The 27685-nt window shown below is 40.4% G+C and overlaps 1 protein-coding gene across 1 annotated transcript in view; it reads left to right on the forward strand.

Annotated features, from left to right (window-relative positions):
- LOC150076617 (insulin-like growth factor-binding protein-related protein 1) overlaps nt 1-27685 on the forward strand; it is a 115453-nt gene that overhangs the window by 58475 nt on the left and 29293 nt on the right. Inside the window, exons 2-3 of the mRNA XM_090387147.1 lie at nt 11595-11738; nt 20121-20297. Coding sequence (XP_090243273.1) covers nt 11595-11738; nt 20121-20297 — 321 coding nt within the window. The remainder of the gene's footprint in view (nt 1-11594; nt 11739-20120; nt 20298-27685) is intronic.

Here is a 27685-nt window from a genome sequence, read left to right on the forward strand (position 1 = left end):
AGTACAGTTCGCCTTTTGAATTTGCTTTCTCCACGTTCATAAGGACGAGCATCAGGTAGCAGTTATCCTAGGTGATGACTGCTCTCTGGTGGCTAGGTATCCTGTACAAGGATAATAAAATCAAGTATATTAAGCCCCAGTCAGACCTGCTGATCCTCACTACCATTGCCGTGTAGTTCCTGACTTTGCCATGAAGGTAGTCTATATGCGGGTAAAACGTGAGCTTGGGGTCGAGAATTACCGCAAGGTACTTCATCTCAGTTGTCAGTTTGATGCACTAAAATATCTATCCAAATTATAACGTTCACTAATTTTGTAAGCAAAGGACTCGCCAGTGAATAATTACTGTAACACCCACTTTCGCCCCTCACCTGCAGATGCAATAGAAGAGTATTACGAACAGCTCTACAGGGGAATGGGGCTGCCGTACATTTGTTACCAAGTGAACTTTTATCAACGTAGTCAACGACATCTTTTCGTCCACTGCAGCACACAACTGCGGAACGACACAAAAATGACAGATTGCACTTTTGATTTAGTTTTCTCGGAACTCAATAAACTGTAGGACATCGCAAATAAATGAAATCAGCCAAATTTCGCAATACATCTTCGAAGAGAGCATTGAGCCGCGTTTAAGCTATTTTCGCTCTTCGAAATGCGGATGCGCAGAGCAGAGACGAAACCTGACAAAAGATGCGAAGACCAGTCGACAACGCTTCAGTATGCCAGACCAAGTGGCGCGCGCGTGTAATCATCACATTCACCGAGTCCGTTTACGAGCAAATCAGCTCCAGACAAGAACCAAAAAAAAACCGACGTTATCAAAATGAATTATTCTTCTATTATTGCAGAATCAAATCTCTCTTTGTGATATGTGAACTCAGCAATAAATGTATGAAACCCTCTCCACTGGCGCCACATTTCGAAACAAATCATCGAGAAATCAACGGATTTCAACGAAATCAACGAAGAATTACATAACGAAAAGAGGTATTACGTAAGAAGAATTACATAAGAAAAAGAGGTCTTACGCAAGAAACACTTCGTTAGAAAAATCGTAAAAAATAATTATTAGAAGCCTCGCTGAAAGTGAGTTGTCGCATTGCTTGTCCCACACACCACCGCTGATAATGCCATTAACCCCTGCGCGAGACAATAATATTGGGGGGCGCAAAAATGCCGCGACGCTAGAAAAAAGAAGAATTATAAAAAGACGTTCTTGTTTATACTCGGGCACGACCACTCGTCACTAGACTTTGCAACAAATCGATACAAACGCTAATCGTATTTTTCAGTCACGGGCTTGAACCCCAGCCCCACAAAGAGCGCGTGTTACTGCCTTCTCGCTCCTCACCACTCGGCAACGTTAGGCCGTCGCTTGTGGGGCAAATATTCTTAATGAAAGCATTCGTAGACTGAAGTTTCTTTCGACAACTGAAGTTTCTTCGACAACTTCAGTTGTCGCCTTATTTTACCTCGCAACTCGATGAGAGCACCGATGTCAGTAGTCTGACTGCGCTCTTAGTATTTGTTCGATACTCACATGAATGGTGAGCTGCGTGAAGTCGTTCTTATCTGTGACCATTTGAAAACCAGCTCAACAAGAGCTGATATTTTTGAAAATATTAAGTTTTTTTTTTGCGCTCGTGGAAGAAGTGCATTGACGTCTGTACTGACGGTATGAAGGTTATGCAGAGTCCCATTTCCGGTGTTGTTTCGAGAATCGAGGAAGGAGTACCCTCTTTCTGTTCAAAGTAGTCACCGTGTACTCCAAAGGGAGAATTTATCTTTGGAAAAACAGTCCTGAAAAACTGAAAGATATTTTTAAGACACTAAAAGGAAAGCGTCAATTGTGTGAAATGTAGCTTAAATTCGAGGTTTATCCGATTACGAACGACTAAAACAACAAATATTCTGAATTTTCGTCAAAATAACCTCCGCGAAATTTCTATTACACAAGATGTCGCTGGCATTCCTGATTGCTGGCGTTGATTTTATAATAGAGTTTGGACGAAACATTATTCCAAGCAATCTGCAAAGTTCCACATAAATTGTGCGAAAATGGGCACACTTCACGGATTTGACGGGCCAGATGATCCCATAAAAGCTCTATTGAATTTAATCGGACAAGCGGGTTGGCCACACCATAATTATAATTCCTCCTCCCGTTGTTTAGTAAAAAGTCACTGCACGGCTCTGAGCTCTGCTTGAGGCCACTGTCTTGTAATATAAAGTTTCTTCCACAAAGTCGAAGCCCAGGAGGATTGTGCGTTATGATGAAGGACGTTTTTATAACCTTCTTTTCTTAAAATTCCTTCAATTCTGACGATATCACTCCCTCCAGAAAAAAAGAAGCAACCCCAGATCACGATGGACCCACCACCGTGCTTCACTGTGGGCACTGAACAATGAGGCACCACTCTTTCTTCAGTTGATCGTCTCACACCGACTGTACGCTTCCACCCAAGCGTAGACTTTATCTGAGACAATGGAACGAATAAAAAATGGTGCCACATTTTCCGGTTCCTTTCATTTTCCGGTTTTAATAATGGTTTTCGCACCGCTAGACGACCACAAAGTCCTGTTTGTTTAAGACGAAATGGATTGGGACACGGGAGTTGCTCTTTTTCCGAGTGAACTCAGCTCGATTGTCAGTAAATCGTCGACCGCGTTTAGAAATCCGTGTTCTGGTCTTATCTTGTGCTTCCGTGTTACGCGCAGTCGTCGTGATCGTAGTTTATCCTTTGAATTTGCAGTTTCCTTGAATCATCGAATGGCAGTTTGTACTCCTTTAAATAAAACACCTATTAGGTATTTTGCCAAGACTTCTCGCGGAATAACTTTCTTTGTACGTAGTAATAAAGAGGACTTCTTTTTTTACTAAACTCGGATGCTTATTTCTTGCCATGTTTATCACAAAACACACAAAACTAACACCAAAACACTGTGAATGACGGGGGTCCGACTTTATAAGTACCGGCTCTCAATTTAGATTATTGCAACACTCTCTACATTGTACATGATTCTAGAATGTTTTGCAATTTATGTTATTGCAAAACACTCCAGAACCACCCGTAATCTTCTATTATAATAAAAAAAAAAAAAAAGGTAAAGTGCAGCCATTATCAACCCACTGCAGGATGGAAGCCTCCTCAACGATTCATGCTGAGGGAAATCGACCATAATCTGCCACGCTGGTCCAGTGCGGGTTGGCAGCTCGACCGTATTCAGTAGTCAGGGGCTTGAACCCCGGTCTACTCAAAGAGCGTGTGCTATTGCACTCCCGCCCACTCGGCTACGGAGACCTATTATAATATTGAAAGAATACTCCCACTTTCTAGAATAATCTATAAGATGTTTTATCACAGTTAGGAATCTTCTACAGCTTTACGGAGTATGCTCAAATATTCTAGAACTTGATTAAGTATTATTTCAATTTTTGATTTTTATACATAATAGAAAACATTTTAATAACAATTGGTTGATGGATCAGATCCTGGCCAGTCAGCCTCAACAAATTCATCTAATAGATTAACAATTGCGAACTTCCTTACAGTGCAAACCGCGATACTGAACGCTTTCCAAGCCGGAAATGAAGTTGCAATAATAAATTCGTATAAAGGCCGCCTTCAATAGTATCAATGTACATGTCCTACTCGATCTGCAACACCCCTTCCAAATAAAAGGAAATTTGCTGAAGTTCCTGCAGTCCCAACTTATTTCCTACAGACAGTCAGATCCTCCAACGATCAGTTCATGCGGGAGTGCCACAGAGTGGCGTCTTATCCGGACTCTTCTATATGATCCTGTTCTGCAAGGGCAGGGACGATGTATACACGTACGCAGATGACATTAAGATCTTAACGACCATCCAACCGCCCATGTCTAATGGTGCGTTGTGTGACGTTGTTGTTATTTGATTTTTAGGAGCATTAGCAACTAAGGCCATATTGCTCCGGGATATGCGGTGGTCATTCCCTGACCTTTCCGCATCCTCCGTATTTAGTGGTGACGGGCTCGAACCCCGGTCTAATCGAGAAGCGTGTGCTACGCACTGCTGCTCCTGCCCACCTGGCTACGGAGGCGCCTGCGTTGTGTGACCAGATCAATCATAAGCATATGGAGCTATTCGTATACTTCCATAAATTTGGCCTGGCCCTAAATCCGCAAAAAGACTGTAATGATGGTGTACTCTCAAAAAATCACCAACTCTCGTACATCCAAAACTAAGTGGAATGCCAATCCCAATTGTCACCACTCATAGAGATCTGGGAATAATATATGATACCAAACTTACGTTCATCTCGCATATTGACTTGCTTGTAAAGAGGATGAACTATCAATGTTGGACATCTAATCAACACCTTTTGCACGTAAGATAACCTGCGACAACCGCACAATACATGAGAACAACGGTATATTCGGCCATATTGTACGGGGCTGAATTGTGGTCTTCGGCCACCCCCACCCACATTACGAGAATATATGCGACTGAATTCTGGCTGCTGGAGTGGGCCAACAACAAGCACCATCTCCCCATCAGTTAAGGAGCATGCAGCTTGCAGAACAACCGAAACTACAACGTTTGTCCAACATCATTGCCTGGAAACCACTCATAACTTCAAGTGAGACGATGACGGGCGTGATATCCTCACCGTGCTCTGGCAGAATTGAGTGGCACATCCCACCCTCTGTCTTAAGAGGCACGAAATCTCTGAGGATGAAGACGAACAGACTGAAAATGGCCGATAGGTTCATATCAGCCAGGACGTTGGAATCAATCCACAGCTTATCTCAAATTGGAACAGATCTCGAAAGGTAGTGGAAGATCCAAAGTATAAAAAAAAAAAAAACAAAACAAAACCGCGATATAGTTCGCTGTCGCCTAACAGGTGCTTGCGTTTTTTGAACAATTGTGTGCAGTTAATGGTGTGCTTATGTGAACAAGTGTACTACGTGGGTGTACAGTGTTCAGTGGTGGTGGTGTTGTTATTCTGAGCAATTTGTACGTTAACTTCCAGGACTCTACACAGAAATGCAGCGTAAATGCAGTCACTCTATTCGTTTATATTGAATTAAATGTACATCCCCTGGCATGTACTGCGTGAAGGGAATTTGTCCCTCACCAAGTGGCTTTCTTTATTTTGGTAGGACAAATAAAGATTTATTTATTCAAACAAAAAAAGTTGGTCCCATTTAATAAAAAAAAAAATCTTTGACACTTAAGAAAAATGAAACGTGATCCCAAACTTTTCGGCGGGAGTGTATACATGGATATGTAATGGGCGGCATCTAGAACATTCGTTCGACTCCGCCTCGTCTTCACAAGTTTCTTCTTTCTGCCTGGTGTCACTGTATGAAGCGCTATCTGAATATTTTCCGATGGAAAATATTCAGATAGCGCTTCATAATTTGTAAAATATTTGTTTAAGATATGCATCCCATAATCTCATTGTGACTGCTGATTTTAATGCAAAATCACATTTTTGGCACAGTGGATATACTGATGTGAGAGGGAACCAATTTGAAGACCTCTTATTATCTCATAATCTTGTTGTTCAAAACCTTCCAAATAAGCCGTTCACCTTTTAATCTGTAAATGGAGAGTCTAATATTGACGTAACTGTGACATCTCTTCGTATGTGCGATTCTATTTTGAATTGGGAAGTCAATTCTGGTTTAGTAAATAGTGATCACCGTGCAATTTCATTTGATCTCTGTTTCGAAGTAAGGGAAAAGAGCTTCGCTACGAGTGATCTGTCTAGATTTTCTATGGACCGTGTTAACTGGAACAATTTTAAAAATTATTTGACTTCAGTTTTCGATAGTGATAATTGTGAGATACCTGGAGAGAGTTTAAATGATATGACAGCTTATGAATATGTAAACTATGTACAGTATCATATTTTCCAGGCTTGTGTGCACTCCAGGAGGAGAAAAAGGACTAAAAAGTTGTCTGTGCCGTGGTGGACTCCTGCTTTGTCTGCTCTGAGGTCTCAGGTATGCCAGGCTTGGAAAGTATACCAAAGAAATAGACATCTCTCTAGTGTTGACGTGGAATCATTTAAAAATGCCTATAAAGAGAGAAGAAAGGCTTTTCATAAGGCTATTGCTGAGAGCAAGAGAACTTGTTGGCAAAATTTGGTTAATGAAGTTGGTAACAGAGATCCCTGGGGTCTCGTGTATAAAATTTCTCGTAATAAGTTGCTTTGTGGAGAAATATACAACACTGTATTGAACAATAATGATGAGACATTGGATTGGTTTTCTACTTTGGAAACGATTGTTAGAAGACTATTTCCTCAGGATTTTCCTCAAGATGATTCACCTGAACAAACGGAGATACGCCGGATGAACTCTGAGTTTACAGGAGCAGGTGACGCTGAAGCTGAAGTCTTCAGTTTGGTGGAGTTGGGTGCAGCAGTAGCTAAATTGAACGTTAAGAAATGTCCAGGTTTGGACTTAATTGAAAATCAAGTAATCATTAAGTTTTATGATTACTTTCCTCAAATTATGTTAAATTTGTTTAATAAATGTTTCACTGAAGGTACTTTTCCAAGACCGTGGAAGATGGCACTGCTAAAGATATTGCATAAGCCTGGTAAGCCCAGGACTGATCCGAGAGCATACAGACCAATTTCTCTCTTGGCGAACATGGGTAACGTTTATGAAAGGTTACTTGCTCCCAGAATTTCTGCGATGTTAGAGGATAAGCATCTGTGTTCTGCTGATCAGCATGGATTTAAGAAGGGGCACTCTACAGAGGACGCCATAACATCTCTTTTAAATTACATCAAGGATTCTTCTGAGAAATATGTTCTTATGGTCTTTATAGACTTCGAAGGAGCATTTGATTTGGTATGGTGGGAAAGTGCCCTTCGATCTCTAGTGCTAGCAGAGTGTAATAGTTACATATTTAACACTATAAGGTCATACTTTCAGGACAGATTTACTACTGTGCGTGCACGTCATCTGTCATATAGTGCCAGTGTCTCGAGAGGCTGTCCTCAAGGTTCGGTTTTGGGACCTCTCTTTTGGAATGCAGTTTTAGATCAGTGGCTTGTTAAGGAGAGTACAGAGTTTGCTAAGATAGCTTATGCTGATGACCTTGTGATTGGAGTTTCTGGGCGCTCCAGACTTATACTGGAAAGAAAAATACAGTCAGTTTTAGATGATTTAATGGAGTGGGCCAATTTGAACAAATTGAAGATCTCTGCAAGTAAGACCTGTTTTGTGGTTTTTAAGAAACAATTTGATTACGGCAGACCTCCAAGAGTTCTTTTAGGTGGAGTTCAAATTCCTTATGTTGCTAAAACTAAGTATTTGGGATTAATCATAGATGACAAACTTTCCTTTTTCCCACATGTTTCACACCTAAATGTAAAAGTAAGACACTTTACAGGCTCCATTGCTAGGATTTCTGGTAAGGAGTGGGGATTGAATAAGAGAGTGTTGTCATTGTATTATAAGACTATTTTTCTCCAGATAGTGGCATATGCGGCTGTTATTTGGTTTTCTGTGGTAACTAAAACTAGGATTCGATCGAAACTTTTATCGCTTCAGCGCTCTATGTTATTAACTTTATTGAAAGTACCTAGAACAGCGTCTACAAACGCCCTACATGTAATTGCTGGTACCATGCCATTGGATTTATTTATTGTCTACAGAGGGTTTTTGTACAAATTGAAAAAGGGTACATCAATAACGTTTATGGATATTACAATCGATTTGGAGAATAATATTAAAGAAGAAAAACAACGAATATGGAACAAATTAATGGATTCATGGCAGACCAGATGGGAAAGTGGTGATGTTGGAGCTGTGACGAGGAAATATATTCCCCAGGTGAACTATACATTGGCAAAAACCGTGGCATCTTGGTTTACACCTTCTATGTACACTTCTTATTTGTTAACAGGATACGGCTCACTTAGGGCCAAATTATATGAGAGAGGGTTGGAGACAGATCCTTTCTGTACATGTGGCGAGCAGGAGAATTGGATGCATGTAATTTTTTTATGTGGGGAGTATGAAGACCAAAGGCGGATTTTGATGGCGCATATTCCTGACTTATCATTTGATACAGTACATTTGCTTATTGCAAATCGTGACTGTTTTAATTTATTTCAGGAGTTTTCAGCTGCTGTTTTTGCAGACGCGGCGAATAGGGGAAACCCTGGAGCCCGCCAAAAAATAAAAAATAATAAAATACTTTGAACTTTGCTGTTTTTGCAAGAAGAACTGTTCTCAGAGCCTTTCTTGAGAGGCAAACCTAGTGTCTTAATTGTCTTCATGGAGTTTCATTATTTGTTTCTACAGCTGGGGTGCTGGACCTGATTCATGGTGTTGGGTCTGGTGCTCTGGTTAGTTGTCTTTTGTGCTGCGATCATGAATACTCCATTCTGGATTCTGCCGTGCTGGATCAGATTCATTGCGTCGGGTCTGGTGGTCTAAAGGGTCTATTATCCATGGCGTACAGTTGGAGATTGCTAGATAGTACGGTTATTGGTTTTGGAGGTTCCAGTGCATGTGAAACAGCAACTGAGGAAATATTAAGTTGAACTGTGATTTTTGAAGTTTATAGTTGTGCCATCCAGACTATTGAATATTATTGTTGTTTTATTATATATATATATATATATATATTAGCATTAGCATTAGTAGAGGCATTTGATGCAAGAAAGCAAGCTTATGTAGCATCAGCCAAAAAAAAACCCACTTCCACTTCACCCCTCTGTTCGTTCAAAATACCTGTCCAGCTGAGCCTTAAACTTATTTAGGCTATCAACCTCCACCACAAGGGATGGAAGTCTGTTCCACCAACCAACCACCCGCTGGCTAAAGGCAAAAAATACTATCATTGAATTATATTAATTAAAGTTAAATCATAATGAAATGAATAAATAAATAAATCCTTAAGAATTCATTAGAGGCAGCAACATGCAATTCCTCCATATGAAGCTGAAATACATCCAATATTTTTAATTAAATAAAATAAAACATAAGCCAGTAGTATGGCAAAAACTGTAGAGCGAAAATTAACATAAAAATAACCCAAATAAACAATCGAACGAAAAAAAGAATAGATATAAATAGTAGCCCAGAAACCCTTGTATAATTTCGATATTTAAATCCAATTTGGTAGTTCCTTTAACCCTCTTTTGGTGATATTTCACGTCTTTCGGAACTGGTACCTCTCGGGGGGGTACCGCTAAATTAATAAATAATTGGCATTATCCTAAAATTTGTATAGTTTTTGTTAATTGGATTTAAATATCGAAATTATACAAGGGTTTCTGGGCTACTATTTATATCTATTCTTTTTTTCGTTCGATTGTTTATTTGGGTTATTTTTATGTTAATTTTCGCTCTACAGTTTTTGCCATACTACTGGCTTATGTTTTATTTTATTTAATTAAAAATATTGGATATATATATATATTTTTTTTTTTTTTTATTATTTTTTTTATTTTTTTTTTTTCCCTGCTGGCTCCCTGGTATGGGCAACCCGGGGCGCGGGATTGCTGGCACTCACTGGTATTGCACTACCTCCAGTGTGTGCGGGATTTCAAGTGCGAATTGCGCTACAGTAAAATCAGACTCAAGTAATTTAACATACTTTTTAAGGGCTGCTTTGTAAAGACTAGATATTCCCAAGTTCTCAAGGTAGATTTGGGCTTATGCCTGGGAGCTACCCTGAATAAGGACACACTTGCACACACACACACACGAGAGTTTAATGTTTGTCAGAGCATATAATTATATGTAAATATATCTTGTATATAAATCATGTATATACTTTTATGTACATAATGTTGAGACTATATTGTGTGTAATTAATAAATGAATGAAAAAAAAATGCTGTTTTTGCAAGGAAAAAAAAAAAAAAAAACTACAAACGGGCCAGATGTGTGTGACGTAGGTTGGTGTGTTCTGTTTTTCTGTTCTGGCCTCTTGTCTACTCAGAAGCATCAGTTACCTGGACAGATGATTCTGGGTACTCGTCCACACCACGGGAAGGTGGGCCAGTCCCAGTATATCACGTAACGTCTCAAAAGAGACTCTGATCCACCTGGTGTTGCCAACAGGTGGGCCAGGAAACTCTGGGGCCCATTCCAGAGGGACTTCAGCAGAAAAATAAAAAAACACAAACATTCACCCGTGGTGCAGGTTTTCAGAGAAGAAAGAAAAATAAAAAAAAAATAAAAATAAAAAGAAGGGGGGGAAAAAGAGAGAGGTGAGGAAAGGGAAAAAAAATAAATAAAAAAATAAAAATAAAATAGAATAATAATATGCCTGAAAAGGTCAATATGTTGATCTTTGAATGCTGCTTGTTGCTATACCGCATTAGTTGTAAGCATATCTTTCCAAAGGCAGCAGCTGCAAAAGCCTGGAGTGCAGACAAGTGATGTAGGGTGAGAACAAGTTGGTCAACTCGATTTATGCTGAAGGATGGGACTTCATTTCGTACACCTTCCTAATGTCTTCTTAGTTCGTGGAGATGTTGCCAGTTTTCTTTTGCTCCACCGAAACAAAGGTCAGTATTTATCAGTACCGTCTAGTAGAGTTTTTAGTAAAGGGACCCATGCCCAGTAACAAGTTATGTTTCCAGACTAATCGTAAACCATGAGCTAACCTTCTTCGACATCACAAAGGAGACATCCGGTAGGAAAGACATCCTTGTTTGCCTGACATTTATCAGCTCGTTAAAGCATCGAGCTTTTTCCCTTTTATTATCATCATTCACCGATAAGTCTCTATCCATGATGGAGGTAGATATTCCTTTTTTGAGCCTGAAGCATAATCCTCTAAATATTACATAAAGGTCTAATGGCAGAGTCCGTTCGGCAGATGCGATGTGTTGCTAGTAGCATTGGCCTCTGGATTGAGTTAAGTTTTTGCTTCATTTTGACGTTTACCACTCTGTGGAATCAAGCTCCGGTCGCGAATGAGACTATGGAAAGGAATACCACTTTATATTAGAGGAGCAGGGTCCGCCCGGACAGGCCTCACTCATTTCTTGAAATTCTAATGATGGAGGCTGCAAACTTCCTGGTTTTTTCACGAAGGTATAGGTGAGGTAGAAATGATAGCCTGTGGTCTATGATCACGCCCAAGACCCTGGCCTGCACGACCAGGGGCCGGGAGTGTATATGTCGTATATGAGTGTGCCCTGAATTGTCGCGATTTGAGCGTACATTCGTGGCCGCGCTTAGCAGTCTGTGGCAAATATTCTCGTGTGCCGCCGGAGCGTTGAATTTGTGAGATTGGTCGAAGTTCGAGGGAGGTGTTCCAAAAACGGATTACTTCAGTTTGAAGGATCTCTGAGATTTTTGGGGTAGATTATGGCATTAAGCCAGTTATTACAACGATATCTGTTAAATAATTACGGTGTCGCCTAGCGGTAATGAATGCGCGTGTCTGGTTTTTGGGGTTGCGCAGAGATTTCTGTCAAATTTTATGAGTGTGTGCCGTTTGTGAATTCCCTTTAAAATGAATTCCCAACTCGTGAAGTGGACTCCATTTGTGCCTACGGTGTCAGCGTGTGAAAAGCTAATAACAACCACCCTGATCTAAATTTTTTTTTTTTCCAGCACCTAGTATCGTTTCTGCTCCTGACGATGTCTACAACAAAACAGGAAGTTACGTAGCTCTTTCGTGCGAAGCAACTGGTTGGCCAGTTCCTGTTATGGAGTGGAGGATCGATCACGGAGACGGAAAGTTAACCAGCCTGCCAAGTAAGCCGTAAAATATTCATAATTATTCATCTTTCTTGTATTTTAATAAAATGGTAAATTTGTTACATGGAGCGCCATGCCGTGGAGGAAGATTGCGTTATTTGAAAGTAATAAAGCGCCGAAACCCACGATGGTCTAAATAAGTTTAAATAAGGGTGTTTTACTTGAAACGGGTGTTCAAGGACGATCTGGAATCTATAACAATTGCCCCAACTATCCAAAATGCAACAGTAACAGAAAGCCCACCCAGGCACACTAACCCCTCCATCCCATTATGCGATGTCCAAAAAAATACTATTAACGAGGACTTCCAGGATGATCTATTCCACAAGAATCTCATGGCACAAGAATTCTCTTTTGAAGAAGTTAAAAAGCAAATTATCATTAGATTTACCACTAAAGCCAACTCCATCTCTACTTCGCGTCAGGTAATCACACTCACTCCAAATCCCTTCAGGACGGTCATGTCTTTGGAACGTATCTATCTGCGGTGCAGTGCACACCAGTTCAGACCATTCACAGTGTTGACCAAGGGCTTCCTCTACTTAGGGTTTGGACACAGTACCCAGTATTGCTCGCACATATCTCCCACCTGTGAATACTGCACTCATAGTGGCCAATTCATGCTGAATGCCCCAATAAGGATGAGGCACCTAGTTGTGCTAACTGCAAAAGGAGGAAAAGGGAACACAGCCATTCTATGATGGACAGTGCAAGTCCGGATTATCGGTTAGCTGTACACCAGGCAAGACAAAGGACCGCTGATGAATAAACACCAAAAAGCTTCCTTCCAGTTTCCAAATTCCACAAATAGAACCTCTAGCCCTCAGCCTTCAACTTCCCGTGTGTACTGCAGGCCTCGCTATATCTCTACTAGTCAGTTAACGGTCATGCAGATCAGTGGCTCACCCTGGATGACCCAAAAACCTGCATTGTAGTAATGAATAAAGAGCTGGACATCCTATTGATCCATGGCTTGTGCACGAAGTATGCAACCTATATTCAGGTAACGTATGCCTCACTTTGATATATCTCATCTCTTTGTACTGCTCACCATCCCATGACATCGAGGCATCACTCAACTACCTAGATCTCGCACTGGAAAACTCTTCGTATGTTGTCTTTACGACTTTGATTTGGCGATACGTGATGGGAAAATCTAAAACCATCCATACGTCTTTTCAAAAAAAAAAAAAAGTGAGTGTTTAAAAGCAAAGGTTGAGGAGATGATCTTCCCCTCCTTCGAAATCGTGCGACCGATCTTTTAAATAACAAATTTTTTTTACAATTTTTACGACCGATTTTACAATAACAAACTTACTGGAAACCCTTTTTCGCGTGCAGAAAGCACTAAATGAGAAAAAGCAAATTGATATTATTTTTTTGGATATCTCCGCAGCCTACGACAACGTCTCAATTCCAGCGCTCATTGCGATTTTGAAGAATTATTTTAATGTAAGAGGAAATCTGTTAACTATAATAACCAGCCTGCTAGAACATAGGAAACTTATTGTTAAGCACCAAAAGCTACAATCTTGCTTTACCATCTCGCAAGGAGTGCCTCAAGGGGGAGTTCTTTCGGCTACTCTCTTCGCGGCCGTCCTGGAGCCGTTTCTTGCACGGTACTACAATTTTATAACATATGCTGACGATGTAAAATTCTTCATCACTTCCAAAGGCCATGAATCAGCAGAAAGTATTTGCCAGATGGCAAATAGCACAATCCGAGAATTTGAGAGCTACCTAGATTGCATCGGGCTCCGTATTAATGCACAGAAGTCTGCCCAAATGACCATAAGTTACAAGTAGAATAAAAATGACATCTCAATCTCTGTGAACGGGTCTAGTGTGGAAAAAGTGCACTCTCACCTGGACCTGGGTCTTAAGTGGGATGACAGACTCACCTTTGCTCAACACTTCGCCCATATGAAGACAAAAATATTCGCCGCTTTATGGGCTACTAGGCAAGAACTGGTAGGAATTAGGGATCCTCAGCTAGCGACCAAGTACATTTTAATGTGTGTCCTGCCAATTGCAATGTATGCCTCGCAAATCTGGTCTTCAGCTCCAGATTCACATTATAAGTCCGTCCTTGGGATCGAGTACTGGTTCTTGCGATGGCTTAACAGAGTTGCTGGCCACCCTTTTACTATCTCAAGGGTCATTCTCTACTCAAACCTTAACATCACACCCTGGATGCAGCGGACAATTAACAGGAACATACACACTCTCGCACAAATGCTCACAGGCAGAGTGGATGCTCCAGTCCTGGATAATATTCTAGTTAAACCGCGTGCCACTGCTAGACGTTGCGGAGAACTAAATAATCCACTGCGTTCAGTCCTGAACAATCTTAGTAGCCTGCAAAGATTCTTCCCATCAAATGCAGCGAGAATATTTAACTCACTACAGATAGATGCCGAAAAACTGTGTGAGGATGCAACATACCGGAAAGAGATCTTCCAGGATTCGTACAGACTTACCGAAATATGAATCGGCCGCAAAGTACTAAAGAATTGTGAATAAAAGTGAAGCTTTCTGCTTTAAGAACAATAATAATCTGTTGACTGTAAAAATATACCTTCTGTAACAGTTATGTTAATATGTAAGTTATATGTGGAATTATTAATGAATTGTAAATATATGAGCTGTATAATGTTTGTACACAATCATAAATGTGTAAATACTGTATGTATTAAACATAAAATGTGTATATAATATTTCGGGACGAGATTACGTGTTCAGTATATGTAACCCACTGCACGTAGTATCTTGTACCCTGATATGTACTTGCACCCTCCTGGCACTTTGCCGTCCCGGGGTGGTTTCCTTATGGAAATAAACAGATAATAATAATAATAAAAAAAAAAATTTCGAATCAAAATCGTTGGCTGTGACTTGATGGAAACTCCCCCGAAAATATAAACCCTCAGATGCGAGTTAAGTATTTCAGGAAATGACTCACCACTGTGAGCATTAAGAAAACTGTTGCAGTCATGTTGGGCTTGTTGATGGTGATTTTGTATTCTGCTAACATAAAATAATCTTTATGGAGAGCAAATACAAGTTCGAATAAATGTGTTATGCAAAGAGATAGAGTGGATGCCCCCGTGTCAAGTGAAAAGAAAGTATCTGTGTCGGTAGAGGAATGAGTCATAGATTCTTAGATTAATTTTACCACTGAAAGGGCACGCCCGGGCTTGATTTGTTTGAATGCAAGAATACTGTTCTGTCTTCGTTATTTGCGTTTTGGTCCTCGTTTGTGGTGCTACCGTCCAAAATGTCGAATTTGCATTCTGCTGCTAATGGGAACGCGATCAACTGTTCGAGTGACATATTTTGCTGTATGAGTTTGTTCTAACCCGTACATATAGTAGCTGTCCACGAACTAAAGGAATGGATTAAAGACAAAATTGACTGAAATCGTTTTTTCCTTCGCAGTCCCACGAAATAAAAACTTTACAACTCCAGGATTTATCCCTCGAAACTGAAAGTTCCAAGGCCTAGTAGGACTTAGTAGGACTCGCTAGTAGGACTTAGCGAGTGCTGTAAGTGAGAAATTCGTTGTTCATTTCTGAATTTGTACTTTAAACTCCCTTCATCGACCGCTTCCTCTAAATTCTGGAAATCAAGGCTGGGAATTCTGACTCAAACACGAGTCGTTTCCTTCAACTGTGTAAAGGACAGAAAATGTATGTTCTTCTAAGAAAAAAACTATAGTTACGTGGATTTTCATTCTGATTGCTAACTTGGAAAATAATTTTTGTACGCTTACTGCTAACTTGAAAAGTGTTCTCAGAAAAAAAAAAAAAAAAAAAAAAAACACGGTGAGTAACGTGAAATTTACATTCTGATTGCTATCTTCGAAAATAAATTTTGTATTAACAATAAATTATCATTTTTTTGTAAATTTTATCAGTATCTGTGTTCCTTTTTTGGGATAAGAACTTTATAATTACCAACTATAAATTCGCTAGACTCTGGGGAGACTCCGTTGGATTGGAAAAGTGCAAATGTATCTCCCATACATAAGGGTGGCTCTAAAAGTGAAGTTGGAAATTATCGACCTGTCAGTCTGACTTCAGTAGTAGTAGGAAAAATCATGGAGGCAATGATCAAGGGTGGAATTCAGGATCATTTGGATCGAACTGAAATTCTCAAGCATACTCAGCATGGTTTTGTAAAGGGAAAATCATGTTTAACAAATCTGGTTCGCTATTTCGAAAGGGTCACTCACGAGCTGGATTTAGGGAATAATTTCGACATTGTTTATTTAGATTTCAGCAAAGCTTTTGACTCAGTCCCACATGAGCGGTTGCTTTATAAGCTGGAACAGGTTGGAATTACTGGGAAAATCCTTAGATGGATAGAAGGATGACTTTAGGGCAGGAGGCAGAGGGTTGTGATAAATGGCTATTCCTCAGATTGGATTGATGTAAGAGTGGGGTTCCCCAAGGACCAGTATTAGGGCCACTGTTGTTTTTAATTTTCATAAACGACATTGATGAAGGGATAGAGGGCGTGATGTCTAAATTTGCAGATGATGTTAAAATTGGTAGAGTAGTTAATGATCACTGTCAAGCTGAGCTTCTTCAGAGAGACCTAGATAGACTTCAGGAATGGTCAGAAAAATGGCAGCTGTGCTTTAATCCAACAAAGTGTAAGGTATTACACCTGGGAAACAGTAATCCCAAAATAACGTATTCACTTGGTGGAGTTCAACTAAACCCAGTACTGGAGGAAAGGGACTTGGGTGTTACGATACGGTCAGACATGAAATTCTCTGAGCATTGTAAACAGGTTGCAAGGAAGGCCCATGGTGTCCTATCGATGATCTATCGAACTTTTGCAAGTAGAGATAGGGACGTGATAATCCCATTATATAAGGCTTTTGTTAGACCACACTTGGAATACTGTGTTCAAGTATGGAGACCGCACCTAAAGAAAGACATCGAGCTTCTTGAAAGGGTGCAAAGACGGGTAACTCGCCCGGCAACAGGGCGTCCTTATGAAGAAAGACTTCGAGTATGTGGGTTGCAGAGTTTGGAAACTAGACACCTTAGAGGAGATTTGATTGAGGTGTTTAAGGCTCTGAGAGGCATCAGTAAAATGAATGAGGACGAAATTTTCAAGATTATAAATGATGCTAGAACTAGGGGACATAAATTCAAGTTACGGGGGTGGGGAAATGTTTAGATTGGACTGCAGGAAGTTTTATTTTAGCCAGCGAGTTATAAATTACTGGAATAAGTTGCCTTCACGAGTGGTAGAGGCCGACAGTTTGGGGAAATTCAAGGGTCATCTGGATAGTACTTTCGGGTAAGGGAAGCGCACAGGATGATAGGTTTAATTTCCTTTTTTTTTATTAATTATTGTTATTTATTTATTTATTTTTATCATTGTTTTGTTCGGATTTTTTTTTTTTTTTTATTATTTGGCTGGTGCAGCATAGCCATAGGCCATTACTAATACTAATATTAACTAAAGAGGGTAACAAATTAACTGGGTTTAGAGAGTTTGACAAATAAACTTAGCCTGTTTTTTTTTTTTTTTACAAACTTTGGAAAAAAAAAAAAAAAAACAGTTATTCGCTGACTGAGAGAAAAGTAATATATTTTTACTCGTTGCTAAACCATTGATGTTATTTGCTGGTCTGTTAAGAAGCAGATGTGAATATTGGTCATTTTAAGTTTTTGAGAAAAACGGTGTTATTTGTTGGTCGGTGCATCTGTGTTTTGCAAACACGCTTCAATTGCTTGACAAAACTAAATGGTTAAGTGTAACGTGTGTGTTTTGGTTTGTTTTTGGAAATTTAAGTAGAGTCAAAAACCACAGTTGATAATGCTAAAATATACAGTTTTATTCTTGAGGTAACATCGAAAATAACCTAAAATGCCCACCTTAACGTTCGTAATTTTCACTTAAACTCATTAAAACAAGCACACTTGATGTCGCTTAATATACACTTTTATTGTTCTTGTGACAGCTAAAACGTCGAACTTAACGTTGCCAATTTTCTCATTAACGTCTTGTGCTAACAACTAAAACGGCAAAATTACAATCTTAAGGAAAATCTAACTGAAGTCGGTGAGAAATAGTTTTGCGAAAAATGAACACAAACGGACGTTAGAGCCACTAGACTAGAGGGACACTAGCGGTGCTCCAGAAGAAAGAATTTTGTACGCATCATCTACCTACATTTTTTAATTAAGTTTCAAAGATGCAAACAGACAGTTTTCTCTGTATTTTTCACATCACGTGTATATAGAGGTTTGAGAAAATATCATAATCATTGCAGATAAACTTGAAAAGAGTTCAAGGCAACACACAGGTTTCCAGATCGTGCCGCGGCCCAAAAATAAATTATAAATTAAATTCTGAAATTACCACTAACGCCATCTACCAAGAGAAAAAAACCAACGTCAGAAAAATATAAACAATTTCCCACTCCCCTCAGGCCAAGTCAAACGTGTGTACTGAGAAGCATTTGGTTCATATACTCCTCCATTACTACTTATATACGACGCAATAAGGCCTGAAACCCTACAGCAACCAACCGACAGTTTTGTTATTTATTTATTGTTATTTATTTATTTACGCATAGCTGCCATACGTATTTATTTTACACATAGCTTGACACATACTTGTACAGATTTGTAATTCGCAGACTTTGTAATTTCCCCTCACATGTAACGGACAAAATCAAAACTTATGCAACTTTGATCACGAAGATAAGAAGATCAGACTGGGGCTTCAAGCGCAAAGTACTTGGATTTTACAAAGCTATCTTTGTTCCCATCATGTATTGTGGAAGCTTCGTCTGGTGCACCAGAGTCTGTTTTACTTGGAATTTCTCGAAACTGGATTCTATACAACGGGCTACGCTCCTCGCCATCAAACGTGCAGAACAGCGAGCCCCACGGCCCTTCAAGTGCTTGCAGGATTTATGCTCTTATATCTTGAAGTGTCCAAGACAGGCCTTTTCCAGAGATTGAAAAAGAACATTGCAGCTGAAGTTGCTGGCATGACTTTGGAATTGGCCGACGACCCTAAACAGAAAATACACAGAATTATGGAAGAACTCAATGGAATCTGACAGACTGCATGGGAGTTTACCACAAAGGAGCAGTAACAAAGAAATTTCTCCCATCTATCTCCTTCATCTGTCCAAACCCTCCACTTTGGTATTTACCACGTTTAGATGCTACCGTCTTATTGACCAGTCACGAACTGTTTAAGCGAAAATTACAGCCCTAGGAATTGACAACAACTCACTTTATTCATGGCTATGCTCTCACGAATTTATCACGATGTCCTAGTTCTCATCAATAATGAGAGCTGGGACCTCGTCATGTATGAGTGTCCCAAATATAATGAATACAGATTGAGACATAGAGTACAAAGACTCCTGAGACACAATGAAAACCTGCTTCTTCTCGAAGAGCAACAATATGCTGCCTTCAGGGAGTGGAACCAAGGAGTCTATAACTTCAGATGTTCTATCATATGACTCAAGTTGACCAGTTGATTAGTCGTCCTGAAACATGAATCTATACTCACCTTAGAAGATTCCCATGATACGGAATTTTAAACTGTTCCCTCAGTGCTTGCAAGAGCTGACATAAACCCTTCCAGGGTTGAACACCAACGGCAATCCTATGGGAACATTTGTTTCCCATCCTCATTTTAATCGCCAGGCATGACCCGATCCCTCACCCACTTAACACCTAGGCTTTTGCCTAGTTTGGTAGACTTCTGCCCTGCAGCCCACCTCTATTAACTTCTCTCATTGACACTTTGTCTATTTCCCTGCGCTCTTTACTAAAGATTCTCCGATCAAGAAGTTCAGGGGACTCTGTGGCTGGGGTTAAGGCAGAGATCGTTTTCCCCACTGTCTGGCTCACCTGGTGAGGTCTCACTAGAGAACCCTGCGCTTGTAGCCAGAAGACCAACACAACCATACATTAAACACACACCCGGCATTTACAGATGTCTGTTTTCTTTACAAGAGTACTGATGGCGCAGTTGTGGGAAACCAACGGTGGCACCTTACCCTCAACACTACGCCACTATGGCTTATGCCCCCAAGAAGGAATAAGCTGGCTTATTCCTTACAAACTGCAGTTGCTGGTCATCTCCTAATTCACTCACATGTCGGTGGTGCGTGCTTCTGTCGAAACAGTGCCACAAAATGGCATCGTTGAAACAAAGGCATTTTGTAGGTAAGTAATGATTCGTTCATTCTATGCTCAGGTGCGTTACCCAAGTTTTGAAAACCAGTGTATTTGATTTAAGAGCAGAAAATGAAATATCAATGCGTATATACATATAACAGGGTGGGCCTTTTTACGTTACATCACTCTACGAGGTTTCTCGTTGCAGGTGACGACTCGCACATAGCAGTGCAATCCCGAGGAGGCCCCATTCGGTACGAGGTAACCACCTGGCTCCAACTGATGAAAGTAGTGCCATCGGATGACGCCACTTATTGGTGCCTAGCAAGAAATGACCTCGGTGAAGCCTCGGCTTCGGCAAAAGTCCACATCGTCAACGCTCGGAGTAAGTACGGCATTTTTTATCGCTTTTCTTTTAATTAGAGAAAATGGCGGACCACTTGTTTTTTTTTTTTTTATCAATAGCGAGACGCACAACCGGTAAACATTGGGAGTGTATCTGAGAGCAGAACAACGAACAGAGATGATAACAATAACACCGGTTCAGAGCATATCTGGGCTTTGAGTAAAAGTATGTGGCAGTTATTTATGCATGTTTGCTGATTACTAAACCGAAGTCCGTTTATTTCTACCACGTAACGATTTTTCACAATTCACAAACAAAATATTACCTATTACACGCAAATATGTAAACATTGATAGAGATTCGAGATAAACAATAAGATAAACATTGACGGAGATTCAAGCATTAAAATCATAATGTACAAAAGAGGTACAAAATTAAGTTACCGGTAAAACAAATAAATTAATTGGAGAACAGAAAATATTAAAATAAATAATAATAAATTGGAATAATTAGATGACAGCTAATCACTTTCCAGTTTAAAAAAAAAAGAGGCAAACTTGTGGATGGGGTTCATCAGGTTCATTGAGAATTGTCAAAAAAGTCAATGCGAGACATTTGCTGATTCTGATTAGTGGACTGAACTTCATTAAGTCCGTGTTGGCAGAGTCAAGGCGAAACAGTGTAAGGTTCCTGACTCGTCTACAAGAAGCTTTGACGTTTATTTTATTAAGGATATCAAATGTTTCATAAGTTCCAGTGAGTACTTTGGCTAGAAAGGTAATGTCGGCAGTAACTCTTCTAGCGAAAAGAGGCCTCAGATGAAAGCACAGCGATTCATAGTACGCTGAGTGAGTGATAAAATAGAGGATTACGGAACACAAGGTAACGGACAAAATATTTTTTGGACTTCTTTAATTTTGTTAATTAAAGTCTTGCTGTGAGGATTCCAGATGGGTGAGCTGAATTCAAGGATGGGGAGAACTGTAGTTTTTGAACTTGTAGGTGTTTCATAAATTCCAGTGTTTTAAATGCTTTGCCGGTGATTTTAAGGAATGAACATCAAATTTAGTACTGTTGGAGAAGAGAATTCCCAAGTCGTTAACTTGGTCACACCTTTCGATTATCACAGAGTTCATTGTGTATTCAGTATTTACTAGTTACTTCTTCCTTCTATATCTTACTTCTTTGTTATTTAGCCACATTTCAGAAAGTAGAAGTAAATTGGATTATTGTGTGACCGCATCAGGGAGATCGTCACTCTGAGAATGTAAACTTTACAATTTAACGTTAGAATGGAAAGATCTTGTCGTTTACTGATGAACTCGTAAAAAGCATCTTGCATGGTAGATAGAGGATTACTCGACAACCTGGTCACTTCAGCTTGCATGAGTGGATGTAGCGTTTCTCAGTCCATGATAAAGTTTCTTTTCTCCACTTGCAACAGCAATGTAAAGATCATTGATATCGGTAACTCGAGATAATGCAACATAACTAGTTGTTGTTCGTTACATTTCTCGTATTCATAAACTACGGAATGGAAAGTTCCTCCCTGAAATTTATGGATGGTAATAGCACAAACCGGTATTAGTGGAAAATGATTTCGTTTAGCCGAGATCGTTCTGTCGTTATTCAACGAAACACTTACTTCTTGCGATCGGTACGGCTTCTAAATCGATTTCTCTAGCAACAGAAAACCGAAGGGCCTTCGTTCTAACAAGTCGACACACAGCAGATGATCCTGGAAATTTTAACCAAACACGTTTAATACAATTAGTTTCTTCGTCATATTCAACGCGTGCCAATTTTTCTAAGGCTCCGTTAGCCAGACCATCGGACAGGTCAATATTAGTGATTATCAAGTATGGTTTACCAATAAGTACAAGAAGTCCATAATCCACCGGTATCTAATACTGCGATTTTTTTTTTTTTTTTTTTGTTGCACATGAGCCTCACATTCTGCATCTCTGCACCCGACAAATATGTCTTCAGCAATCAACATAACGGTATCCAGACACGAACTTAACACAGAATTGTTAAAATCGTTCACAGATTTATTTTTCAAATATAAACCAACACCATCAGAACACAAATCTCGATTCGATAGGTTCCGGTTTGTCGTCGCTTAACTGAACACCGTTTCCGATTTTAGTCAACACTCTCGAGAATTCTGAATTCGACTGGCTCTCACTTCATTGAGTTCGTAATATTGTAACCCTCGCCAAAGATTAGGGCCTGCAACGCGTTGCTTAATCTGTCGTTAAATATTTATTAAATCAGTTTATTTCCCAAGAAACCTTGGGTCACCCCGGGACGGCTCTGTGCCAGAAGGGTGTGAATACAGACTAAGGTGCGAGAAACACAATGTACAATAAACAAGGGTACATTCGTGCTCGACCCGAGACTTTTACAGGATTAAATAAACAATAATGTACAAAATATACAGTAATATACATTAGTAAATTAATAAGAGGAGTTTACCTCAATATAGTACGTGGAACACTTCCGTATGATACCCTCCAGAAATTAACACGGAAAAAACGAAAAAATCGACAACTTACCGGTACATTAAAGTAAAATATAAATAATTAAAGTAAAATATAAATAATTAAATAATCAATTTAACACAATTCAAAATCAATTCAAAACAATTAAAATTCAAATTAACGCAATTAAAAGAATCTAACGAAAAAATTCAAAACAATTTTTCTTCCTGAAGCTGACAATGCTTTTCGACCGACTGTCGTGATCACAGGACTTCATTCCTGTGATCACGACAGTCGGTCGAAAAGCATTGTCAGCTTCAGGAAGAAAAATTGTTTTGAATTTTTTCGTTAGATTCTTTTAATTGCGTTAATTTGAATTTTAATTGTTTTGAATTGATTTTGAATTGTGTTAAATTGATTATTTAATTATTTATATTTTACTTTAATTATTTATATTTTACTTTAATGTACCGGTAAGTTGTCGATTTTTTCGTTTTTTCCGTGTTAATTTCTGGAGGGTATCATACGGAAGTGTTCCACGTACTATATTGAGGTAAACTCCTCTTATTAATTTACTAATATTATTATCAACGTAGAACATATTGAGTATTACAGCTCTGATTCATACTATCTAAGTAATATACATGAAGACAGAAAGTCTTTGTCATATACAAAGAGGCAAGTTAAAAAAAAAAAAAAAAGGTCTGTCCAGGAGCAGGTGAGTATTATAATTTCATAATCTGGTAGCAGTTCTTGAGGATTTCCTTCCTGTAGGGCTTGTCTTCACAGAACCTATCAGGGTGGATCCTAAATTTATTGAAGATCCGAAGACAATTGGCTGGAAACATGTTCCTCAGGGAATCAATGTTTGAGAGCGTAAGACGTAGAGGGAGACAGGAGTCGGGGTGCTCCCCCCTTGCCCTACTCGGGCCAGAGATTAATGTGGATACCGATGGAGCATCAATTCGCCTCGCTAGAAGCCGTGCGAGCGTGAAGACATTTTTTGTCATGATGATATGTCTCCAGGGAGCGGTGCCCAGATTTGCTTGTAGGATAGATCTGGAGATGGTTAGGGGGTGGCCTACCACCCTGTTCATCCATCTAAGCAACCAATACTCTAAACTGAGATACTTCTGAAGGTATGAGGCAGGGGCAGATGACCAAATTTCTGAAGCATAGAGAGGAATCGGCGAAATACACCTCAGGATGTGCCGAACAAGCAGCGCTGGCTGAAGCACATCAACGAGTTCTTGACGCACTGCCCAAAGAGCAGCGTACGTCTTCTGCCTCATCCTGGCAAAGTGGGGCTGAGAAGTGAGTCCAACATCCCAGGTGAGGTCAAGATCAGTATGAGAGGTCACCTTTTGCACCGGTTCCCCACTAACAAAGATTTGGATATCATTTTTGACTTTCTTCTTGGTTATCGTCAGTTGCACTGATTTGGAAGGACTCAGATGCAGCCAAATTGTGGCAAGATAACTTTCCAAGCTTAATATCTGCCTAGAAGCTTGTTCGTTGATATGTTGAATCTGATGACTATGATCTGAGCTCACGTAGAACTTCAGATCGTCGGCATAAGAAACAAAGTTCGGATTCTGAGCAAGGAAAGGCTCCAAAACTGCTGCAAACAGGATAGCTGACAGTACACTTTCTTGTGGAATGCCTCTTGAGACGTCAATAGTTTCTTGAAAGTCATTGTGGGTCACAGACAGATGTCTAGGAAGTAAAATAGACTTCAAAATTTGAAGTAAGGTTTCCGCCAGGCCGAAGTAGTGTTTCAGAATGGTAAAAAGAGCTGGGAGGTGTATTCTGTCATAAGCCGATTTTATGTCGAGGAATATGATATCAATCTGTGATTTGTTGTTAAGGGTGTGCTGAATTCTGAAGAGGGTATCAAGAAGATTGGTAGTTGTCGATCTCCTTTGTAGAACGGTATGGAGGTACTTGGGCCTGTGTGCAAAGCAATGCTGGGCAATTGTTGGCTGAATTACTTTTTCAAAAATTTTGAGTAAAGAACAACTGATGGATATTGGTCGCAGGTCTTTAGGAGATTTGGGTTTCTTGTTCTTTGGAATGGGCTTAAAATGGTAGGTTTTCCAAATTGAAGGAACTATTCCAGATTGCAGAATTTGTCGGAAAAGGTGAAGGAGAAGGTCGATTATATATGGGTGCAAATTTTGATAATAAAGAGTGGGAAACCATCTGGACCTACAGTGGCTTTGTTGGGTAGTTTACTGATGACATCAATTAGGGTCTCTCTCTCTAGTTATTTATATTTCAGACAAAAGACCTGCCTTTTCTTTTTCAAGAAGCAAGCTCTTTCTTTCTTAAAGATGGAACGGTCTGAGGGAAGTTGAGTTTTCTGCCATCCGGTAGGCCTTCTGTTTCTTGATGAAAGCCATCTTAGTTTCCTTATTGAAACCCCGATTCGACCTGTTAACAATCCTGGTGATTCTGGCTGCACCATGTAGTGCAATTAACTTCAGTTGTTCCGACAAGAGGATGCATAATGGCATCCTCCAACAGCTCAGAATAGAGACGCCCCCAGTCAAACCCAATCAAGCGTTGGAGAATGATCTCTGGCTTCAGATATTTGGTAGAGAAGGCTATCCTAGGCAATTCAGCGAAGTACTCATCAGGTAACCCAAGGGAGTTGCTCGGTAAGGATAGTTTACATGCAATTGGCGAGTGATCAGATTGGAATCGAAAGTTGCTAGGTAGGAGTTTGATATCTTGCAAGTTGTGGAAGATTAGGTCCAGCGCTTGACACGCTCTAGTTGGCTGCGTCACTAACCGTGTAAGGTTAAAGGCACGAAGAGTGACAAGGCCCTCAAGTGCATTCCCATGCCTGGGTAGTGGCAAGTTAAAATCACCTGCTACAACAGTTGGAATTTTTGGCACTAAGTTGGTTGCTAACCACGTGAGCATCTCAGCTCTCTGGAGGAAGGTAAACCAGGCAGCATTGGATTTGAAGAAGGGGACTCCTCAGCGTCAGGGAGACAGCCTCAAAGTTGTTAGACTGGCTCACTCGTGTCCTTATTGGCTGGAATCGATCGTTGAACAGGATTTCAACACCTCCACCTCGCCCGTTAATCCTGTGATTCCCAATGTGTTTGTAAGGGGTGTTAAAATGGGCAAGATCAAGCTGTCTATCCGCCGTTAACCATATTTCTGTAAGGCAGATGACATCATACTCATTAAGCAATAGGAGGGTCTGGAGACAATGAAGCTTGTTTTTTAGGCTGCGTACATTCTGCATAAACCAAAGAATCTCTCCATCGTGTGAACCTGGTAGCAAATCATCCTTTTGTAGCTATGGCTGTTTATCTCGCCTGGATCCGCTGTAAGCGATCGATCTGCTCCTCTCTTGGAACGGCTTTATAAGGATGCCTACCGGCCAGCAGCTAGAATCCAAGACGATATGCTTTGCATTCGCAGGGCAGGAGATGATAAAGGAAGAATAGGTCGGGTGTCTAGTTTTGATAGCTTTTGCATCTAAGTTGATCCCCTGTTCTTGGGCAAAGAGTGCCCTGATATTTTCCGCTTTTGTTGCTGGTCCCAGTCTGGAAACAAAAATTCTCTCTCGGGTCTGGACAGTAGAAGTATTATATATTTCCTCAAGTCTCCGCGACAGAGGGACCGAGGTAGGTTCAGTAGGAACCGACATATTAGGCTCCTCGCATGGAATTCTGTTACCTTGTGTTTTCACAGTCAAAACACTTTGAGCGCAAGCCATTTGTGGGTTATGCCTGGGAAACTGCGCATGATAGTTAAACTGATCAGAGAGACAGAAAGCATCTGCTTGCGCATAGATCCACTCCTCCCTGTTTAGGAGTGGGGTTTTTTTCATCTCCATCCTGTTGTAACAGTGATGAGCCTGGCCACCAGGCTTCTCCTGACGTCTTTTGCAAGGTTGCTGCAAATTAGATTCACCAGGAATCACACACTTGTCCTGGATAAAAGGTGTGTCAGCCTCGAAGGTCGGATCGCGCTGATGGGGAGCGGTGTAAGGGGCATGAGCACCCAAAGGGTTCAACATCACGGCCGGGGCTACGATCTGTTCAGTTGTTCTGTCTGCAAAAAGAGGCGAACTTTGCAGATTTTGGAGATCTCTTATTCTTTGCTGGACGCGCTGAGTTTGAGTTGGAGGTCTTGGAAGTGCATCATCTGCATCCTGTGAATGCTCCTGAGGTTCCAGATGGTTCATCAATGTCGTCTGACTAGAGGGAAAACAGCATTCACTTATAAAGATTTTGAGATCCCTGAGTTGTTCATTCATTACGAGCACTTGGTCGAGAATTTCCGTATTTTGGGCTCTGAGTTTTCTATTTTCGTCATTAAGGGAGGCAAGAGAGTCGATTATTGGGGACAGAATCTCCCCGAAAGTGATCTTAAATCTTTCAGGGAGGGCATTGAGTATGGACGTGTTGTCCCTTAGAGCGCTTTTAATTGACAAACTATCAAAGGGGCTATTAACTTGCAAGTCCTTTGCGGAGGCGGCAGGAGCGGTATAAAACTCCCTATCCTAAGAAGCAACGTCTTTCCCAAAGCATAAGTTTGAATCTCCAAGTGTTCTCAACGCAGACGACACAATACTACCATCAATCGAACTGTGCACATCAAGAAGGCCGGGGGGTTGGATGGGGTTTCTTCTGCAAGAGTGATAGTGGATATCTCTTCCTTAGAAATGTCCGCGCTTTTTGGGTTACTTGCGCAAAGGTGGCAGGTCCATTTTCTTCTCCATTGTTTGTTCAACCTTTTAACTTTAGGTGGCTGGCAATCACGACAGAAGATTCTACGACACGTAACACAAAGTAATGCGGGAGCCTCGGGTTTGAACCCACATTCGGCACACGACTTTTGCTGAACGCCCGTTCTATCCTTCATTGTATACAGTTGAATTATAATCGAAGGATCTGAGCTGAAAAAGGGGGCGGATGGCAC

The sequence above is a fragment of the Mastigoproctus giganteus genome, chromosome 13 (assembly GCF_048544385.1).
Source record: "Mastigoproctus giganteus isolate SK-2022 chromosome 13, ASM4854438v1, whole genome shotgun sequence".
In the NCBI taxonomy this organism is placed as follows: Eukaryota; Metazoa; Arthropoda; class Arachnida; order Uropygi; family Thelyphonidae; genus Mastigoproctus; species Mastigoproctus giganteus.